The sequence below is a fragment of the Megachile rotundata genome, chromosome 16, assembly GCF_050947335.1.
Source record: "Megachile rotundata isolate GNS110a chromosome 16, iyMegRotu1, whole genome shotgun sequence".
NCBI lineage: Eukaryota > Metazoa > Arthropoda > Insecta > Hymenoptera > Megachilidae > Megachile > Megachile rotundata.
Window position 1 is genome coordinate 8,099,877 of NC_134998.1, and position 19,173 is coordinate 8,119,049.

Genomic DNA, 19,173 nt, shown 5'->3' on the forward strand with positions numbered 1-19,173 from the left:
GTCATCGAAGGACATTGTGCAATTCCGGTTCTCAAGATTGCACGGTGCAGCCTTCGTTCAGTGACAATAGCCTTTAGAATTTATTCTCTTATAATATTCTTTACTGCGAAGTGCAGTTATTGAATTCGTTCGCTCGATGTAGGTAAATACTGAACCGTTGATAGACGAAACTTGGTGATGATAGTTGAAAATTTATATCGAATGTGTTATAGGGTAATTGAGGATTGTTAGCGATTTTTACATATGTTAATAAAATTGAATGTATTAAATCTGACATACAGATTCTCAGATTTGTGGAGACCTAACATAGGTATCTAGATACTCTTGTTCTATATTTATTATATTCTATGTACCTATATTCTCATATACTTATGTACACATATGTACATGTACTCATATGTGAACATCTTTAGGTGAACATATCCTCATATACTATATACTTGTATCTCCATATTCTTATGCATCCATATCCACATATCCACATATACACATATCCACATATCCACCTATCCACATATCCACATATCTACCTATCCACATATCCACATATCCACATATCCATATATCAACATATCCACATATCCACATATCCACCTATCCACCTATCCACATATCTACATATCCACATATTTACATATCCACCTATCCACATATCCACATATCCACATATCCACCTATTCACATATCTACATATCCACCTATCCACATATCCACATATCCACATATCCACCTATCCACATATCTACATATCCACCTATCCACCTATCCACATATCCACATATCCACATATCCACATATCCACATATCCACATATCCACCTATCCACATATCCACCTATTCACATATCCACCTATCCACCTATCCACATATCCATATATCCATATATCCACATATCCACATATCCCTGTATCCACATATCCTTATATCCACATATCCTTATATCCACATATCCCTATATCCCCATATCCCTATATCCCCATATCCCTATATTCCCATATCCCTATATCCCCATATCCCTATACCCCCATATCCCTATATCCCCATATCCCTATATCCCCATATCTCTATACCCCCATATCCCTATATCCCCATATCCCTATATCCCCATATCCCTGCATCCCCATATCCCTATATCCCCATATCCTTGCATCCCCATATCCCTATATCCCCATATCCTCAAACCTCCACATCCCCATATCCTCCAATCTCCCCATCCCTAACAAGATCCACCTCTACCCAACTGTAAATTTCAAAGCTACCCCGAAATCAGACCGACGAATCTGAAGACCTCTGAGAAATCAACCTAACCTATAAAAAAGAAAGAAGCGCGCCAGGCAGAATCTCGCGAACAATCAACAAACAGGCTTGCCACAAACAAGAGGAAAAAAGGAGGAGAGCGACGACGACCATAGATTCGAGGCGAAGGAAGAAAGCAGAGACTGCGACGCAGAAATAAACGGCGTGAAATTGCCGGATACCGGGACAGACCTTTCCGTGCAAAAACGCTCGCGTTCAGCGCGATGGAAAATTAAATGGTCTCGCGCGTGTGTGCGCGTCAGAATAATAATTATATGGGCCAGTGCAGCCGGTGCGTGGGAGGAACCGTGGCAGCCCGACATATTGTCATTAACCTCGTCCCATCAGCGCTGTTTCACGCGGCCTCTCGTAGCACTCTGCGCCTACACACGCACACGCCTGCACGCAAAAGGACGAGCTGCAGCCGCATTTACGTAACCGTTTCACTAATCTGTCGTATGAATCGATATCTCACAGGACGATTAGTAGCATGCCGCGACGAGTTAGCGACGCGTGAAGGTCTGCAGATTATGCGAATTGCCTAATGCTACATTTTCATACTATTGACTACATTTTGATACTACTGATACTACGTGTCACTATATGTGTGAGACTATTTCTCTGACGCTATATTCATTTTTATTTATATCTTATTAACCTGTTTAATGTGAGGACCAGTGAATTTTGATCGATAGGCAACCACATGGTGAAGTGACTGTATTTGAACATAAAAATTATTTTTATAAGAGGAACTTGATATTTGACGTATGAGGCACGAAGATTAGGACCCTCGGCCCAAGACAAAGCAAATATTACTGGAATAATTACAATGTTCTTAGATTTTGATAGGTAACCACATGGTGAAGCAACTGTAACACGTATTTGAACATAAAAAATTATTTTTATAAGAGAAACTTGATATTTGACGTATGAGGCACGAAGATTAGGACCTTCGGCCCAAGACAAAGCAAATATTACTGGAATAATTACAACGTTCTTAGATTTTGATAGGTAACCACATGGTGAAGCAACTGTAGCACGTATTTGAACATAAAAATTATTTTTATAAGAGGAACTTGATATTTGACGCATGAGGCACGAAGATTAGGACCTTCGGCCCAAGACAAAGCAAATATTACTGGAATAATTACAGCGTTCTTAGATTTTGATAGGTAACCACATGGTGAAGCAGCTGTACCACGTATTTGAACATAAAAAATTATTTTTATAAGAGAAACTTGATATTTGACGTATGAGGCACTAAGATTAGGACCTTCGGCCGAAGACAAAGCAAATATTACTGGAATAATTACAACGTTCTTAGATTTTGATAGGTAACCACATGGTGAAGCAACTGTAGCACGTATTTGAACATAAAAATTATTTTTGTAAGAGAAACTTGATATTTGACGCATGAGGCACGAAGATTAGGACCCTCGGCCCAAGACAAAGCAAATATTACTGGAATAATTACAGCGTTCTTAGATTTTGATAGGTCCACATGGTGAAGCAACTGTACCACGTATTTGAATATACAAAATTATTTTTATAAGAGTATTTGAACATCAAAATTATTATTATAAGAGAAATTGGATATTTGACATGTGAGGCACAAAGTAAGATTAGATCCTAAGAAAGAGCAAATATTACTAGAATAATTCATTTCTATAAATCCATCAGAAAAAGCAGCTGCATCTTCGCAGCACGTATACCCAATTTCCCAGTTGATCCCCTTGTACAGCGACGCTGGTGATGCAGCGTGCAGGCTCTAAATAACGCGCAGTATACACGTTACTCGATCCGATGGTATTAATCTCATGGGTAACACACGCCACAGCACCGTGTGTAAGTGAGAGGTCCATGCGTGTTGCGCTCGCGTAGCCGTTCTCAAGGCCGTATCTGCATCCTGCCGCAATTCGCAGCACCACCCGCTATTAGCCGATGGAAAACCCGAGTCTTTCAAATATCAGGTGCATTTCTTTCTACTTTGTGATTCACGTAATTTTAAATATAAGTTCTATTTCGTTTACACGCATTATGGTCGAAGTTTTTCGCCAAGTGATACTGTTATCTGCCCATGACCGATGTCATGCGGGTTCAATCAGCTTGTAACAACCGTGAAAATACCCATATCGTGACAGAACCGCTTAGGAACCGATAATGGAGTTTCGTAATTGATGTCACAGCCCACATAAGTGAGACCAAATGGAACAGTCCGTGGAGTATTAGAAATATTGTAGACGAAACTTAGGATTTATCAGTGAACAATTAGTGCGCGACAAGAATGCAGAACGATGGAACCACATCTCATTGAAATAAAATTGTGGAAGTGTTTCTAGCGAAGAGGAAGTTTATTACGGTGGTGATCGATAATTCAGCCTAATAAAACGACAACAGTGGCGCACACGTAACGGCGAAAAGACGAGGGGAAAAGAAAAGTTGCACCCTGTTTGATAAAAGCAGTCAATTAGCACATGTCGTCGAGCAGAAAAATATATCACCACGGTCTATTTTTATAACGCTTCGAGACACATAGCGGTTCTCATTAACTACGAGATCAGCTGTTCAAAAGTTCAACAAAAAAACAAATTAACCTGAAAAACTTTCGCTGTAAAAGTGTTCTTTTAAAGAAATTATCGACAGGCATAAAATTTCGTGAAGTGTAAGATTCGGAACATAAAAGGTTCAGAACGTCCATTTTGTTATCCGTGGCTGATCGCAGCGCCCTCGAGATCGTCATTAAAATGCGTCTCGAACGCGAAGCGTCGCGTGCATCGCGGCGCAGCACGCGAGAACGCTGTACTGTGGCAGTAGTGCAAGCAATCACTTGGATTGACGGAAGTGGACACCAGAGACAAAGGGGAGGGGCGCGTGAGAGGAGAACGTAGCCGGTGACGTCACGTCCGGCTGCTCGGTCGACGTTTCACTCTCTTTTTCTCGCCTATTGCACCGTCGAGCGAAAGAAACGCGAACGCGTGCACTGAATTCCTGATTGTCCCCTCTCGATTCTGCGTCCCCTGATCCTACGTCCTCAACGAGCATTAAAAACTGCAACTCTTCGACACTATTCTCTTTCTCGTTCTTTACACTATTCGAAGGAAACAGTTAGCCTTGAAGCTTTCGCTTAAATGTGAAAGTCGGGATAGCATCTATTTGCGATAAGAACCTAGCGACTTACCGGGCAGGGCCTCGGCTGATACTGTGCCTTCGCGTGTTAGGAGCATGCTCAGAGTTTAACGCTCTTTTCGCAATCAGATTGGAGTCATAATTCAAAGGTGACTAGGTACGAAATCGAAATGCTAATGGTTTAATTTGGATGGAGCGTGTCTACATCCACCTAACTTGCAGAGGTCCAAATGGACTTCACTGACGATCAACCTTGAAGTCCTTCCCTAAGCTCTCACACTCATACAGTTCCCGACCTTGAAGTCCTTCCCTAAGCTCCCACACTCGTTTAGTCCCTGACCTTGAAGTCCTTCCCTCGCACTCATTCAGTTCCAGAACTTACCTATTTTACTGTTGGGACTGTAAGGATCGTAGCTGCTGGTGCTCATAGGGCTGGCGTATCCGTTGTTGCTGTTTGATGGTTGCTGGTGCGCGAGAGGGCTGGAGTGTGCCAGAGGCGGTTGTTGCTGTGACTCGGTCAGCTGTTGCTGCGGAGTCGTGTATACGACGTGTTGGCTCTGCAGGGTGGCGGTCGGAGAGCCAGGACTATTGGTGGATAGCCAGTCGTCGGGTCTCGCGCTCTTGTTGGCGGCCGCGATCCCGGCGAACAGACCAGCAGCCGGTCCGGTAACCGACGAGGGCGTCGTCGAGGTGCCGGCCAGGTGTTCCGGCGTCTCGGCCTTGACCAGCGTCAAGGACGCGGCTCCAGCGACCACCGAGGCGATCGTTCCGACGCCGGGCACCCCGGCCACACCGGTGCTCGAGCCCCCGTTCGTCGTGTCCATGCTGGAGTCGCTGGTGTCCATGCTGGACGTGGCTGGATCCGCTGCGGCTAACCTGGAAGTGGCTGCCAACACGACACCCCCCGTGCCAACCACTCCCGACGCCTCATCGTAACGCACCGCTACGTTGCCGCTCACTAAGCTGGCCACCGTGACGGCTCCTCTGCTCACCACTGTCCACGTACCCCTGGAGATCTCGTGGGATCACTTGTTGGCCGTTTGTTGGGTCACTTCTGTATACGATGACGGTTCGTGTCCCGGACACGGTTTCTGACTTGGACAGTTAGGGCAGGCAGTGGTTTCTGTTTGTCAGAGGCTACCACTCGGAACGTAGCCTCTGTGCTTTCTAGATGGCTCACTCTACCGGTTAGTTTTCTAGGATATCGTGATTCTTAATCTTATGGCTGCTTTAACTGATACGCGTATTTGTGTTCTGTATCACGCACGGGCACGACTCGATTTCTTCTGTCGTCGAGTTTCTTTTACCGCATCTTGACGCGCGCCTCGAAACTCGCTCCCAGATGCATACTGATTCGAATCGTCCCGTTGCTTTGAGGTATCTGTAACAGAGATGACGGGTTGATTAGGTTTGTGTCGAGCTTTCAGGATATGGTACGTTGAAAATGTAATTTTTTGTTTGAGTACAAAATTTAGTTCCCAGTTTAAGAACACAATGAAGACACGGTGTCGTTTGCTCAACCTATTGAAGCCACGTGCAAATCGAGCGATTGGGAAATGGGGGATTACGACAGAAACTGCGTTTCAAGTGAGAAACAATGCAACTGTAAATTGATAGGACGTTAGTAGGATGCGCTATCGAGTGACGGTCTCAATTTTCACGACTCATTTGCAAGCTTCTCAAATCAGAATCGTTTTAAATGGCTCAAATCAGAATTGGTTTTAAGCTCGCCATGACAGGGAAGGATAAAATGGACGAAGGTTATTCCCAACGCGCAACATACCGTCTTCCCAGCGGGATTAAAATGCAAAGGGAATCCCCGGACTCAAGGAGTAGCGGAGAAGGGCAAGAACACTCGCGAAACGCGCGATTCGGGGGAAGGAGTCGCATGGCGTGACGCAGTTGCCGAAACTTCTCCCTCCATGGGGCACCATGGGCCTTGAAACGGTCACGTGGTGACGCGACGACGTTTGAGCCCGCTAGGTATCGCGACTTTCTACGTAACGACTGGGTCTTATAGCAGTTCGATGTATTAAAATAACACATTAACCCCTTCCCGTGCTTTGACGAGTCTCACTCGTGACGCACTCACAACTCAAATGTGATAAGCCTTACTCAAATTTTGAATACTCTTCAACTTGAAGGTTAGATCCAACTATAATTTGCGTTGCCAAGGATCCCTAAATATAAAATACTTAGAACATTTTAATTTTCTTTGTCCGTTTTAATGTTATAGTCCTGAATGTTTAGTCTTGACTGACGCATCTCATAAATAAATGGCACGGGAAGGGGTTAATTAAAAATAATATATTTTCAATATTTAAATTTTTGAACTCTGACAAATATAATTTCACAAACATACAGATCGTGAAAAATTGAGAACTCAAAAAAATTTTAAAAGACAAAGTAGCATCATCTTTATAGAAGTCCGTAATTTTTATAGTCCCTTAATTTAATTTTTGTTTAAATGTTTTGATGTAAGAATGTAGGTTTTGTCGGTTGTTTTAGACCTAGCTATGCCTTTGCCCCCTCCTCTGTAGCTCCGTTGGGCCGTCACCTCTTTTGTTTACTCGGCGTCCTCTCCCTCCTTCGGGACTTTCTGGCCCGCTAACGGGCCCCCGACACACTACCTGCTTTCGATTGGGCGGCTTTGAGCGGGTTCCGGTGACGTAATTTCAGTTTTACAATGGTGTCCAACGTTGCGGACGTTAGATCGAATGAATGGAGCGTGTGACGCTACGCTTTACAGCTTTGTTCAAAACTTGTAACTTTTATTCGCGTCTTAAAATTTTACGAATCGATTTAATGAAGTTAAACAGAGATAAGACCACTGTTATGTTTACAAGCGTTAAATTTTGATCACTTCGATAAACTTGCACATGTTTAATTACACTCAGGATAATTCCCGAGTCTTACAATCTTTATCTCCCGCATAAGGCACTAATTTCACTGTATAATACTTTATTCACCATCTTTATTACCAACTGGCAGTAGCCACTCGATTCTCTTCATCCTTTCACCTTCGTCAGGTGCGAAAGGGGACTTATCTTCCACCTTTCTGCTCTAAGCACAGAATGCGAGAGCGTAAGAGGTGTTGCGTGATACACGTAACACCTTGGCCGCTGTTATACCGTCATCAAAACCAGTTCACGCTAGCAATATCGATCGGAGGATACTTTAATGACTCGATGCCAGACCTGCTGATGATGCTCTCCCTTAGCTACCTCTAATGACTCAAGATCCCGACCCTTTTTTTTATTTATTGCGTGCAGTAGGCGCTTTAATAACCACGGAAGTTTTTTCCTCTTTTCTCGCGGATAATACGCTTTACAACGATAGGGCATTTTTCAAGGGGAAACAATTTCTTCGGGTAATTTGCGGAAGACTGATGTCCTTCGTATCGTTCAACATTTTCAATAGATCAGTTTTTAACGATTATAATTTCTGGTGCTTGGTTAGAAATTGATTCATTAGGTACGTGTTCACTTAGGTTAATTGATTTCAGATTTACGTAGGTTTATGTACATCAGGTTTATGTACAGGTAGGTTAGGTTCACTGTATGCAGGTCCACTTAGGTTAGGTTCTTTATATGTAGGATATAGGCTCAGTTTATTGTTTATAGAGCCACATAGGTTAGGTTCATTCTATGCAGGCTCATGGAGGTTAGGTTTATTCTATGCAAGTTTACAGAGGTTAAGTTCATTTTATGCAAGTTTACTGAGGTTAGGTTCATTCTATGCAAATTTACAGAGGTTAGGTTCATTTTATGCAAATTTACAGAGGTTAGGTTCATTCTATGCAAGTTTACAGAGGTTAGGTTCATTTTATGCAAGCTTACAGAGGTTAGGTTCATTCTATGCAAGTTTACAGAGGTTAGGTTCATTCTATGCAAATTTAGAGAGGTTAGGTTCATTCTATGCAAGTTTACAGAGGTTAGGTTCATTCTATACAAGTTTACAGAGGTTAGGTTCATTCTATGCAAATTTACAGAGGTTAGGTTCATTCTATACAAGTTTACAGAGGTTAGGTTCATTCTATGCAAATTTACAGAGGTTAGGTTCATTCTATACAAGTTTACAGAGGTTAGGTTCATTTTATGCAAGTTTACAGAGGTTAGGTTCATTCTATGCAAGTTTACAGAGGTTAGGTTCATTCTATGCAAGTTTACAAAGGTTAGGTTCATTCTATGCAAATTTAGAGAGGTTAGGTTCATTCTATGCAAGTTTACAGAGGTTAGGTTCATTCTATGTAGCTTCATGGAGGTTAGGTTCATTCTATACAAGTTTACAGAGGTTAGGTTTATTCTATGCAGGTTCATATAGATTAGGTTCATTCTACGTAGCTTCATGAAGGTTAAGTTCATTCTATGCAGGTTTATATAGGTTAGATTTATTATACACAGGTACATATAGGTTAGGTTAATTTTATACAAGTTTTCATAGGTTAGGTTCATTGTATACAAGTTCATAGAGGTTAGTTTAACTTATACACAGAGATACACAGGTTAGGCTCATTGTATACAGATCTTCATAAGTTTAGTTCATTCTATGAAGGTACGTACAGGTTAGGTTCATTGTATACAGGTTTACAAGGATTCAGTAAAGACAAGTTTCAACAAAATGTTAATGTTCAACAAAAATAATCAACTTTCATCAGATACCGAATAATCTGAAATATCGAAAAGGGTGTGTGCACCTAAATGCGCCATAACCCATCCCACCCACGCCGCTCGGCATTCCCCTCATAATATCCTCCATAACCTAACTTTCCCCATGAAAGGGAATGGCAGAGAGAGGAACACGAAAGAGCGTCGCAAAAGGAAGGCAGAAATTGGCGGACGACCACAGTGGGGTGGGTCAGGGTTAGTGTCGAAGGTTAGGCCCCTCCCTACCCAGAATCCCATAACATGCCAGGGTAAGGGACAGGGGGCGTACCACGCCACGGATCGATATTCTACTGGCTGCCCGACCGCTCATACGATTTTCATTCCCTTCCGTCGAACTTTTGAATCTTTTTACCCCTGTTCCCCACATTGCCGTTACAATTCAATTCGAATTTGCATGTTACACAAAACTACTTTGATTTCTTGCTCTGTACAGAGAATTGTGAACGGATCCGTTGGAACGGGTTTGCAAATCTTTTGCATGGCGAGGTATGGGAATGTTTGCTCATTGTAGGGTCATGACCCTGTTGTCCCATTTTATTTATATTTAAAACTAACCTATCGTTCCCAGTATCGAGCACCTCGTACCAGAAAATCGGGCTTCCAGGATCGGATTTAAAATGTCTGATCCCAGAAGGCTTGGTTTCCTAAATTGTCAATGTGTCTCGTGCAATATATCGAAACAGATTCTGTAAACTGCATTATGTGACTCTGAGTTTCTTATCTCAACCAGGCCACGGTTCTGACAATTGACCTGACTATGAAACTGATGCAAAATGCCATATCAGCAGTTAATTCGCATTGAACAATGATCCGTAGGAGTTGATTTTTGAACGAGCGGTAATTGGATCCGTCGTTGAACGGCAATGATTGCGCACGACGTCCAAATATTAAGATCAGACTGGTGCTGTGTCGTCGAGAGCTGGTGTCTGAGTTTAATAATCGATTAGTCGATTCGCAACGACGTACAGAACAAGCTGCTTCTGCGGATGACACACGGCCTACCGGGCTGCTATTGTCAGAAGTCGGCCGTGCGTGTTCGAGATGACAACGTACCGAGGGATGATTAATAAATCGTGCTTTTCAACTGCGCGGGGTCTTGATTGGACTGCTATGAGACTCGAGAGGGACCATCAATCGATCGCGAGGGAATGCGGTTACCTTCGATCGCTGGAGAAAAATTATTTTGTAAACAGCTGCGAACTTGGCAATATATCAAATGAGGGCTCTATGGAGATGTACCTAAGAATGTTTGCACCGAAGTTGAACAAATTTCCCAACTCTTATGTAGTGAAAAATATTTAACAATTCAGATGAGCAAGGAAAAAATTCTCTCTTAATATCTTTAAGTGCAGTCCAGAAAAAATAATCGATTTCAAAGTTTAATCAATTCCCAAAAAACGTCCGACTGCCATTTCCTTTGCGGCTGAAAAGCCAGGCAGCCGGCGACCGTTCAATTTCCAATAATTGCAGCCGCATCGGCAAGAAACGCGTCTGGAAAGAGTTGCCGCTCTTTTTCTTCGGGCTGTTTTCATCAAAGGGGAAACATATATCAGGACTGATACCGAGACACGTCCGGATATTATTACGGATATTGAATCCATGTCGAGGACTGGACGTGCGCGTCGGATCGCAAATTGAACGCGGCTCGATTGCCCGTCGAATTTTCCACCGTCGATGACAACTACAACACGCGATGTGAACGCGACGCGAAATTACCTTTCAACAGGTAGCTACCCCACCGAACCCGACGTTTTTGTCGCATCAACGCCATTAAATCGAACGATATTCGGGATGCTGCGGAATGCGGCAGGGCGGAGATTTTCCGGTGGAGGTTTATTGGGAAATAGGGACTTGAGGAATGGGATGTGAGGAGAGGATGTGGGAAGATGGGCATGTGGGGATTTTGGGATATGTAGGGATTTGAGGATGTGGGATTTGGAAATATTGGGAGTAGTATGTGTGGGAATTTTGGGATGTGGAAATTGGTGTGTGTGGACTTTGGGATATGTGGACACTTGGGATATGTGGACACTTGGGATATGGGGACACTTGGGATATGGGGACACTTGGGATATGTGGACACTTGGGGTATGTGGACACTTGGGATATGTGGACACTTGGGATATGTGGACACTTGGGATATGTGGACACTTGGGGTATGTGGACACTTGGGATATGTGGACACTTGGAATATGGGGACACTTGGGATATGTGGACACTTGGGGTATGTGGACGCTTGGGATATGGGGACACTTGGGATATGTGGACACTTGGGATATGGGGACACTTGGGATATGTGGACGTTGAGATGTAGATACTTGGAATATGGGGACTTGAGAATGTGGAGGTTTGGAATATGGGGATTTGGGATCTGGGGACTTTAGTATGTGGAGACTTGGTGATGTGAACACTTGTGATATGTGGACCATTGGGATATGGGGACACTTGAGATATGTGGACACTTGGAATATGGGGACGTTGAGATGTGGACACTTGGGATATGTGGACACTTGAGATATGTGGACGTTGAGATGTAGACACTTGGAATATGGGGACTTGAGAATGTGAAGGTTTGGAATATGAGGACTTTAGAATGTGGAGACTTGATGATGTGGACGCTTGAGAATGTGGAGACTTGGTGATATGGACACTTGGAATATGGAAACTGGAGAATGTGGAACTTGAAGTATGGGGGCTTGGAGATATGCATACTTGGAATACGAGGACTTGGAGATGTGGACACTTGGACCATGGAGACTTGGAGATGTAGATACTTGAAATAAGCGAACTTGATAATTAGAGACCTAGGTATTGTGGATCCAATACAAGGGAAACGCGCTGAAGATTTAATGGGAACTTCCACGATCCAACGCAACTTGTAGAATCCAAACTAACAATAGTGCCCTAAAAACACTTTTTAACAAGTGACCTAACTAACCAAACAAGAAACCTTGTACATTTCAAAGAGTGCCAACCGACCGTACTCTAATGTTTCTAACATTGCAACTCAAGGCCATTCCAAATGTAAGTGTATCAGTCTTCGTATTGATGTGAGCATAGTAAATGTTAAAAGAGTGAATAGTTAAAGAAGTATGTGGTATAAAGAGACGATGATGAAATAACGTTAAAGGTGCAAACAGGACATCTAGGTCAATGCCTGGCCTAGCTCTCGGTTCTGAATCCCGGCTGCGACCTCCGAGCAACAAATCCCACCCTTTCAACCCCCTCCAGACAAGCCATGAACCCGTTACAGCTATCGGAGGATGCGGGAGGTCGCATCCTGGTGCTCGATAAAGATTCGAACGGCCTTGAAGCGGTCTCCAGTTTCCATCGAGTCTTGGAAACGATTCGGTAACGTTAATAATGAAAATACGGAGGTGACAACACAAAATAAAGCATATGCATATGCAAATTGACCCGTCACTTTCATTAGAACACCCTTTATTCTTGAAAACAGTGCAAACTATAACTATATAATGATAAACTGAACGTTCTGATCATTAGCTGCGAAATAAATAGCTGAAAGTTGAGTAATCGTGGAAAGAAGTTGATGGATAGCTAGGAGCAAAGTCTGCAGAAGAGGGAGAAGCCGGGGACACAGGACTGCAGGGATACAGTCACCCAACGAGGATAGAGAAAGCGGAGAGGACATCTAGGTCAATGCCTGTCCTCGCTCCAGGGTTCGTATCCCGGCTACAACCTCCGATCAAAACCACCCACTACTGCAACCCTCTCCTCGTCGAGACTATGTGCTCAACCACCACGCCTTCAGCGTCGCGTGTACCTATGAAAGCCGCCATACTTGCCTCTCGACAAGGTGAAGCGGAAATTGTGTAGCAAGACATTTTTAGATAAAATCAATTGCAGAGGCTATGAAATGATACAAACAAACGGTTCAAACTTTTTAGGTTAGGTCAATTTTATCGAAACCCTTTTTTTATTTCAATGATGTGTTACTGTTTGGAGAGCAAGTTAGGTTAGGCTTTATTATATCAAGGTTGGGTTATATTACTTTAGGTTAGGTCATGTTACATTAAGATTAGGTAATGTTAGATCAAGGTTAGGTTATGTTACGTCAAAGTTAGGTTACGTTAGATCAAAGTTAGTAAGGTTAAATCAAAGTTAGGTTACGTTAGGACAAGGTTAGGAATGTTAGCTCAAAGTTAGATTATGTTACGTCAATGTTAGGTTACGTTAGGGCAAGGTTAAGGATGATAAATCAAAGTTAGGTTATGTTACGTCAAAGTTAGGTTACGTTAGGGCAAGGTTAGGGATGTTAGATCAAAGTTAGGTTATGTTACGTCAATGTTAGGTTACGTTAGGGCAAGGTTAGGGATGTTAGATCAAAGTTAGGTTATGTTACATCGAGGTTAGGTTACATTAGATCAAAGTTTGGAATGTTAGATCAAGATTAGGTTTTGTTACATCAAAGTTAGATTATGTTAAGTCAATGTTAGGAATGTTAGATGGACGTTAGGTTACGTTACTTCGAGGTTAGGTTACGTTAGATCAAAGTTGGGAATGTTAGATCGAGATTAGGTTTTGTTACGTCAAGGTTAGATTATGTTAAGTCAATGTTAGGAATGTTAGATCAAAGTTAGGTTATGTTACATCGAGGTTAGGTTACATTAGATCAAAGTTGAGAATGTTAGATCGAGATTAAGTTTTGTTACATCAATGTTAGGTTACATTAGATCAAAGTTATTAATGTTAGATCAAGAGTAGGTTTTGTTACATCAAAGTTACATCATATTAGATCAAAGTTAGGTTAGGTTACATCAAGGTTAAGTTACGCTACATAAACGTTATGTTACATTAGATCAAAGTTAGATTATGCTACATCAAAGTTATGATATATTACATCAATGTTAGGTTACATTTTCCAAACAAATTCATCTACAAAAATTCATTTTTCTGTCCAAAGGTTTGAATGTTTTTGATGAAGAACTTGTCAGATTCATTATTTTCTTGTTTGTATAAACTCAGAGGAGAGTTAGCTGTTGCCAAAAATGCTGTTCAAAATTGTATAAGAATGTACGAAGCATTCCAGGTTTAAAACTGTTCCTTTTCCGGTAATGACACGACTTTCGCCTCACCCAGTATGCAGTCTGCCTGGGGTTCTCCCTCTTTCTCCCCGTGTCTCACTCTCTCCTGGTAACTAGGCCATCAGATCGATTCTGCAGTGGCACCAACACGCTGCAAGCATTGCCACCACCACGCCAGCCGGCCGTCTCAAGTTTCTCCAGCTTGGTCTGGGTTAGGTCTGGGTTAGATCTTCTTCGAGGCCACTCCAGACTTCGGATTCTGGTCATAGAACGCTAGGCAAGTGTCTCTACACTCGTTCAAACATGCTTCTCTGGTCACGTGCAGTGAAATGCCGTCTTTTGTTGCTTGCAAATGGCAACTCACGGACGTGAAATTTACCGGGTGAGAACAATGTAATCATGATCTAATCTATGGTACGTCATCTAATCTACTGATGCGGATTAATCGAAAGTTTGATGTAATATAAATTTCTGAGTAAGCGGTTAGATTTTTGGACTTCGGGCGACGAAATGGGAATGTGGCGATATTTCAGACCACGTGATCGAACTGATGGGGATTTGGGTGTGACTGAAACTACGCAACAGGGACTTGAGAGCGATTGATTCGACGAGATGGGAGCTTGGGAAGTAAACTGACACGATGGGGACTCGGGACAGACCAAATCGATGCGATGTGGACTTAGGAGCAACTGAGCGTTGCGGACGTAATGGGGATTTTGGAATACTTCAGAGAATCAGTATACGGACAAATCTACGGAATTCGGGAAGCAAACTAGCGTGATTAGTACTCGAATCAAATGCGACTGACAGAGTTTTGAGAGTAAATGAACGGAATGTGGACTTGCCACAATATGACAGAAGCTTGCAAATATTTCACCGAACCGACTACGCGGGAGCATTTCCCGTGATACCAAACCTAACTCAATCACCAGTCTCTGAGCTAACTGTGTTTTTTGCTTTTGAGTTCAACTGAACAAAATGGGGAGGATTAAGAGGTTGGGAAGGTCTCTGTTTAATGTCGGTTAATTGACCGTGGTGTAATCGTTCCTGGAAATTGTTTCGAAATGACGGGTTGTCGGAATATCCTCGATTAACTTCAACTAGTATTTAGCGGAATGATGTTATCAAGCGTACGCGAAGTTTAATGACGCAAAATGGCGGTGCATGTTATTCTACTTCGCGAGTCTCGTTATTCATTGTAAACGCGCTTGAATACATCACGGGAAGCTTTTCAACGATCCTCGTTTTCGCTAACTCTGTACATCTAATGTAGTTCAGAAGAAACTTCGAATAGACTTTTATCACGGAACTTGCACCTCGGAAGCTAAGGGCTGACTAGAAACTGACCTTGTAGTGTGGGTCATAAAAGGGTGAGTCATTATCTGACATCAACAAGTGCTAAGTCGAGCAACGATCCCGGGGCCAGTGATCGACTCTCGGTCAGCATCTGTCGATCTGACCTGGATGCAAGATTCATCTGCTCAGACAACGGCCCAGTCGATTTTTCTGTCGCATCCACGATGATCCTGACTATCATTGACCCGGATCCCCGAGGCATCGAGGTCGAGATTATCTCCTCACGGCACGATAGCCAGCCTTTTCGTTGCGACAGCCATTATGTAATTGTTACGTGAGTTACACGGTTAACAGGAACCACATTTAGTTTCTACTAGAAATTACTTTGGAAGAAAAGTGAAACTTTAGGGTTTTATTAGGTTAGGTTAGGTTTGTAATAGAAGTGAATTTGGAAGAAAAGTGAAATTTAATGGTTAAGTTATGTTAGGTTAGGTTTCTATTAAAAATGACTCTGGAAACAAAAGGAAACTTCGAGGTTAGATTAAGTTAGGTTAGGTTATGTTAGATCGAGGTTAAATAATATTATATCAAAGTTAGATCGTGTTAGATCAAAGTTAGGTTACGTTAGATCAAAGTTAGGAATGTTAGGTCAAAGTTAGCTTATGTTATATCAAAGTTAGGTTAGGTTAGATCGAAGTTAGGAACGTTAGATCAAAGTTATCTTATGTTACATCAAAATTAGGTTAGGTTAGATCAAAGTTAGGAATGTTAGGTCAAAGTTAGCTTATGTTACATCAAAGTTAGGTTAGGTTAGATCGATGTTAGGAACGTTAGATCAAAGTTAGGTTATGTTACATCAAAGTTAGGTTACGTTAGATCAAAGTTAGGAATGTTAGGTCAAAGTTAGCTTATATTGCATCAAAGTTAGGTTAGGTTAGATCGAAGTTAGGAATGTTAGGTCAAAGTTAGCTTATGTTACATCAAAGTTAGGTTAGGTTAGATCGAAGTTAGGAATCTTTGATTAAGGTTTTGTTTTACTACATCAGAGTTAGATTATGTTAGATCATGGTTAGGTTATGTTACATTAAAGTTAGGTTACGCTAGATCGAGGTTATGTTCTATTACATCAAAGTTAGGTTACATTACATCAAGGTTAGGTTATGTTACATCAAAGTTAGGTTAGGTGGCTATTTCAGTTGACTTTGGAAGAAATGTAAAACTTTATGGTTAGGTTAGGTTAGATTTATTGTAACTTTATGGTTAAGCTTGCAAGTAATTCATGAAAAAAACTAGTGATCTGAAATAATATTGAAACAGTATTGAAATTGTGAAAAAAGCAATTATCTAGAAAATTTTTCTCCAACTATCACTTTCTGCCGCCTCTAACGACATATCGATTTTTGTAGATTGTATGCTTGTTTCGCTGTTTTACACGAAGCAATTAGAGTAATTGAGAGGAGAAAACGTTCACGCGAGGAACTAATAAGCTGGGAAGATATTTCGATTGAATGGAAAATAACTTTTTTTCGTGATATCTGTTTTTGCATTGAACATCATCCTAATTAACACGGCCACTCAATTTGCAAGCCGAGATCAGGAACCGTGGGAGAGGAGATTAGAAAATAACGCTTAGACTTGTAAATAACCTAATCCTGGATACAATTAACATTTATTGATATATCAATGCTTGTTTTCTAATTCGCCGAAGGATAATGAGCGCGATAATCATTTATGATAATTGTTGTTATTTTATCTTTTAAAAGGATAATTACTGTGATTATTTCTAATTAGATTGCTTTGGTAACATGGCTCGATGAAACGAGTGATACTTTTTTATTAATTTCATTGTTTACTTATGGAAACTTATTATTCAAAGTATATTTAAATAATAACTGAACTGCGATGATGTTAGTGATTGTTCATGACAATCACGAAATTTGAACCTAACCTAACGTTAGAAATTTAATTTAAATTAAATAACTTTAGAAATATTTTGTCAGGAGTAGCAAAGGTAAGTAGAAGTTTTGAGAAAACAGATTTTTCTTCAGAGAGTCTGTCGTCGAAGTTGAAAAATGAAAAGTAGAAGCCCGGAGGATCGCAATACCGAAGCGACGAAGCCGAAGAAAGGACAGGGAAAGAAAGGGAAGAGAGTTTGAGTGGAAACTGCTGAGTTACGTTCCTCTGTTACCATCGACAAGACTCACAACCAGCTCTGCTGACTCGAGAATCTTTGCTTTGTCTCTGGACGAGTCTCTCACGAGCCAAGTCAGCTTGTAACACGGTTTCTTTTTACCCTCAACCTCTCCTACAACTTCGCGTCTCTAATAAACTCTGAGTCAATTAAATCACTTCCAATATTTAAACATCAAACTTAAAGATTAACGGGATTTTGTATTCTTCATATTTCATTTTCCCGACGTCCATTTTTCCTCTGACGTTTTCCAAGATTTAATTCCACATTATTCTTGTTCATTTTTCTTCATGTTCTTTTACTTTTTCTGAATTTAGCTTGCAAAATTCATCTCCAATTTTTCGGTTTCAATCTCCTGGCTTTCGTATTACATTTTTTAAATGTACGTTTTGATATTTTGTCTGGTTTTTATTCTACAATTTCTGTTCTTGGTTCTTTTTTGTGCGGGTGTTTCATTTCTTCTGTTTTGTAGTTTGTCATCAAGTATGTTCTACATTCCTACATTTTTTACATTCTCAATCTTCTCAATCTTCATTTCACATTCTCATCTACCATTTTTCTATTCCCTATCTTACACCCACAATTATTCTTCCCGTAATCACTTTCTTATTTTACGAAACACCTCGTCAGATTACTTTAGTCAGCCATTTTTCCATACCTCATCTCTTAAGTCCGCCATTTTATCTCATAAAGTGTCAATAAAATTGAAAGGGATTACTTAAGTCAACCATTTTGCTGTACCTCATCAGATGACTTAAGTCCACCATTTTGTCTCATAAACTGTTAATAACGTCGTAAGGAAATACTTAAGTCAGCCATTTTTCTATAATTCATCATATGTCTTAAGTCCGCCATTTTACCTCAAAAACCTTCAATAAAATCGAAAGATATTACTTAAGTCCGCCATTTTTCCATACCTCATCTCTTAAGTCCGCCATTTTACCTCACAAACTCTCAATAAAATCGAAAGATACTACTAAACTCCTCCATTTTTCCTCAGTTAACTTAAATCCGCCATTTCGTCTCATAACCCATCAATAAAATCAAAAGAAATTACTTAACTCCGCCATTTTCCCATATCTCATCACACGTCTCAAATCCGCCATTTCACCTCACAAACAGCGAACAAAATCAAGAACCCTCTGAAAATACCAGAAACCCTGTGGCCCAAATCAGAGATTAATAACCGCCTAAAAAAGAGAAGCAGATTATCCGCAATTCTGGCATGCATGAAAATCGTCGGAAAAAAGCAGGTAGCAGGTAGCGAGTCTCGAGCGATTTTCCGGCTAGAAAATCGACAAGGGCCGAGCATGCAAGCGTGCTCACTTAACGCGAGTCTAGGAAGGGGTCGAGGGATCGATTTCTCGCTTCTTCGCGCGAGGGGTGCATGCGCGTTGCAACTAGGGCAGAGACGACGCCGACGCCATCGACGAATAACGCGTCTGCCGCAATGAAAAGCTCGAGGCTTCGACGCCACGAGCTACGCGTGCATGAAAATCAACCGGATGGGCTCGGAAAATCATGGGATATACGCGGGAGAGAGGGTACGAGG

At 41.5% G+C, this 19,173-nt stretch overlaps 1 protein-coding gene across 4 annotated transcripts in view; it reads right to left on the minus strand.

Moving 5' to 3' along the window:
- Window positions 1-19,173, minus strand: part of Ecr (ecdysone receptor) — a 153,605-nt gene that overhangs the window by 57,511 nt on the left and 76,921 nt on the right. For all 4 annotated transcript variants that reach the window (XM_076540909.1, XM_076540911.1, XM_076540908.1 and 1 more), the window contains exon 3: window positions 4,805-5,803. In XM_076540909.1, the coding sequence (XP_076397024.1) occupies window positions 4,805-5,267 (463 nt within the window). In that variant the 5' untranslated portion in view covers window positions 5,268-5,803. The remainder of the gene's footprint in view (window positions 1-4,804; window positions 5,804-19,173) is intronic.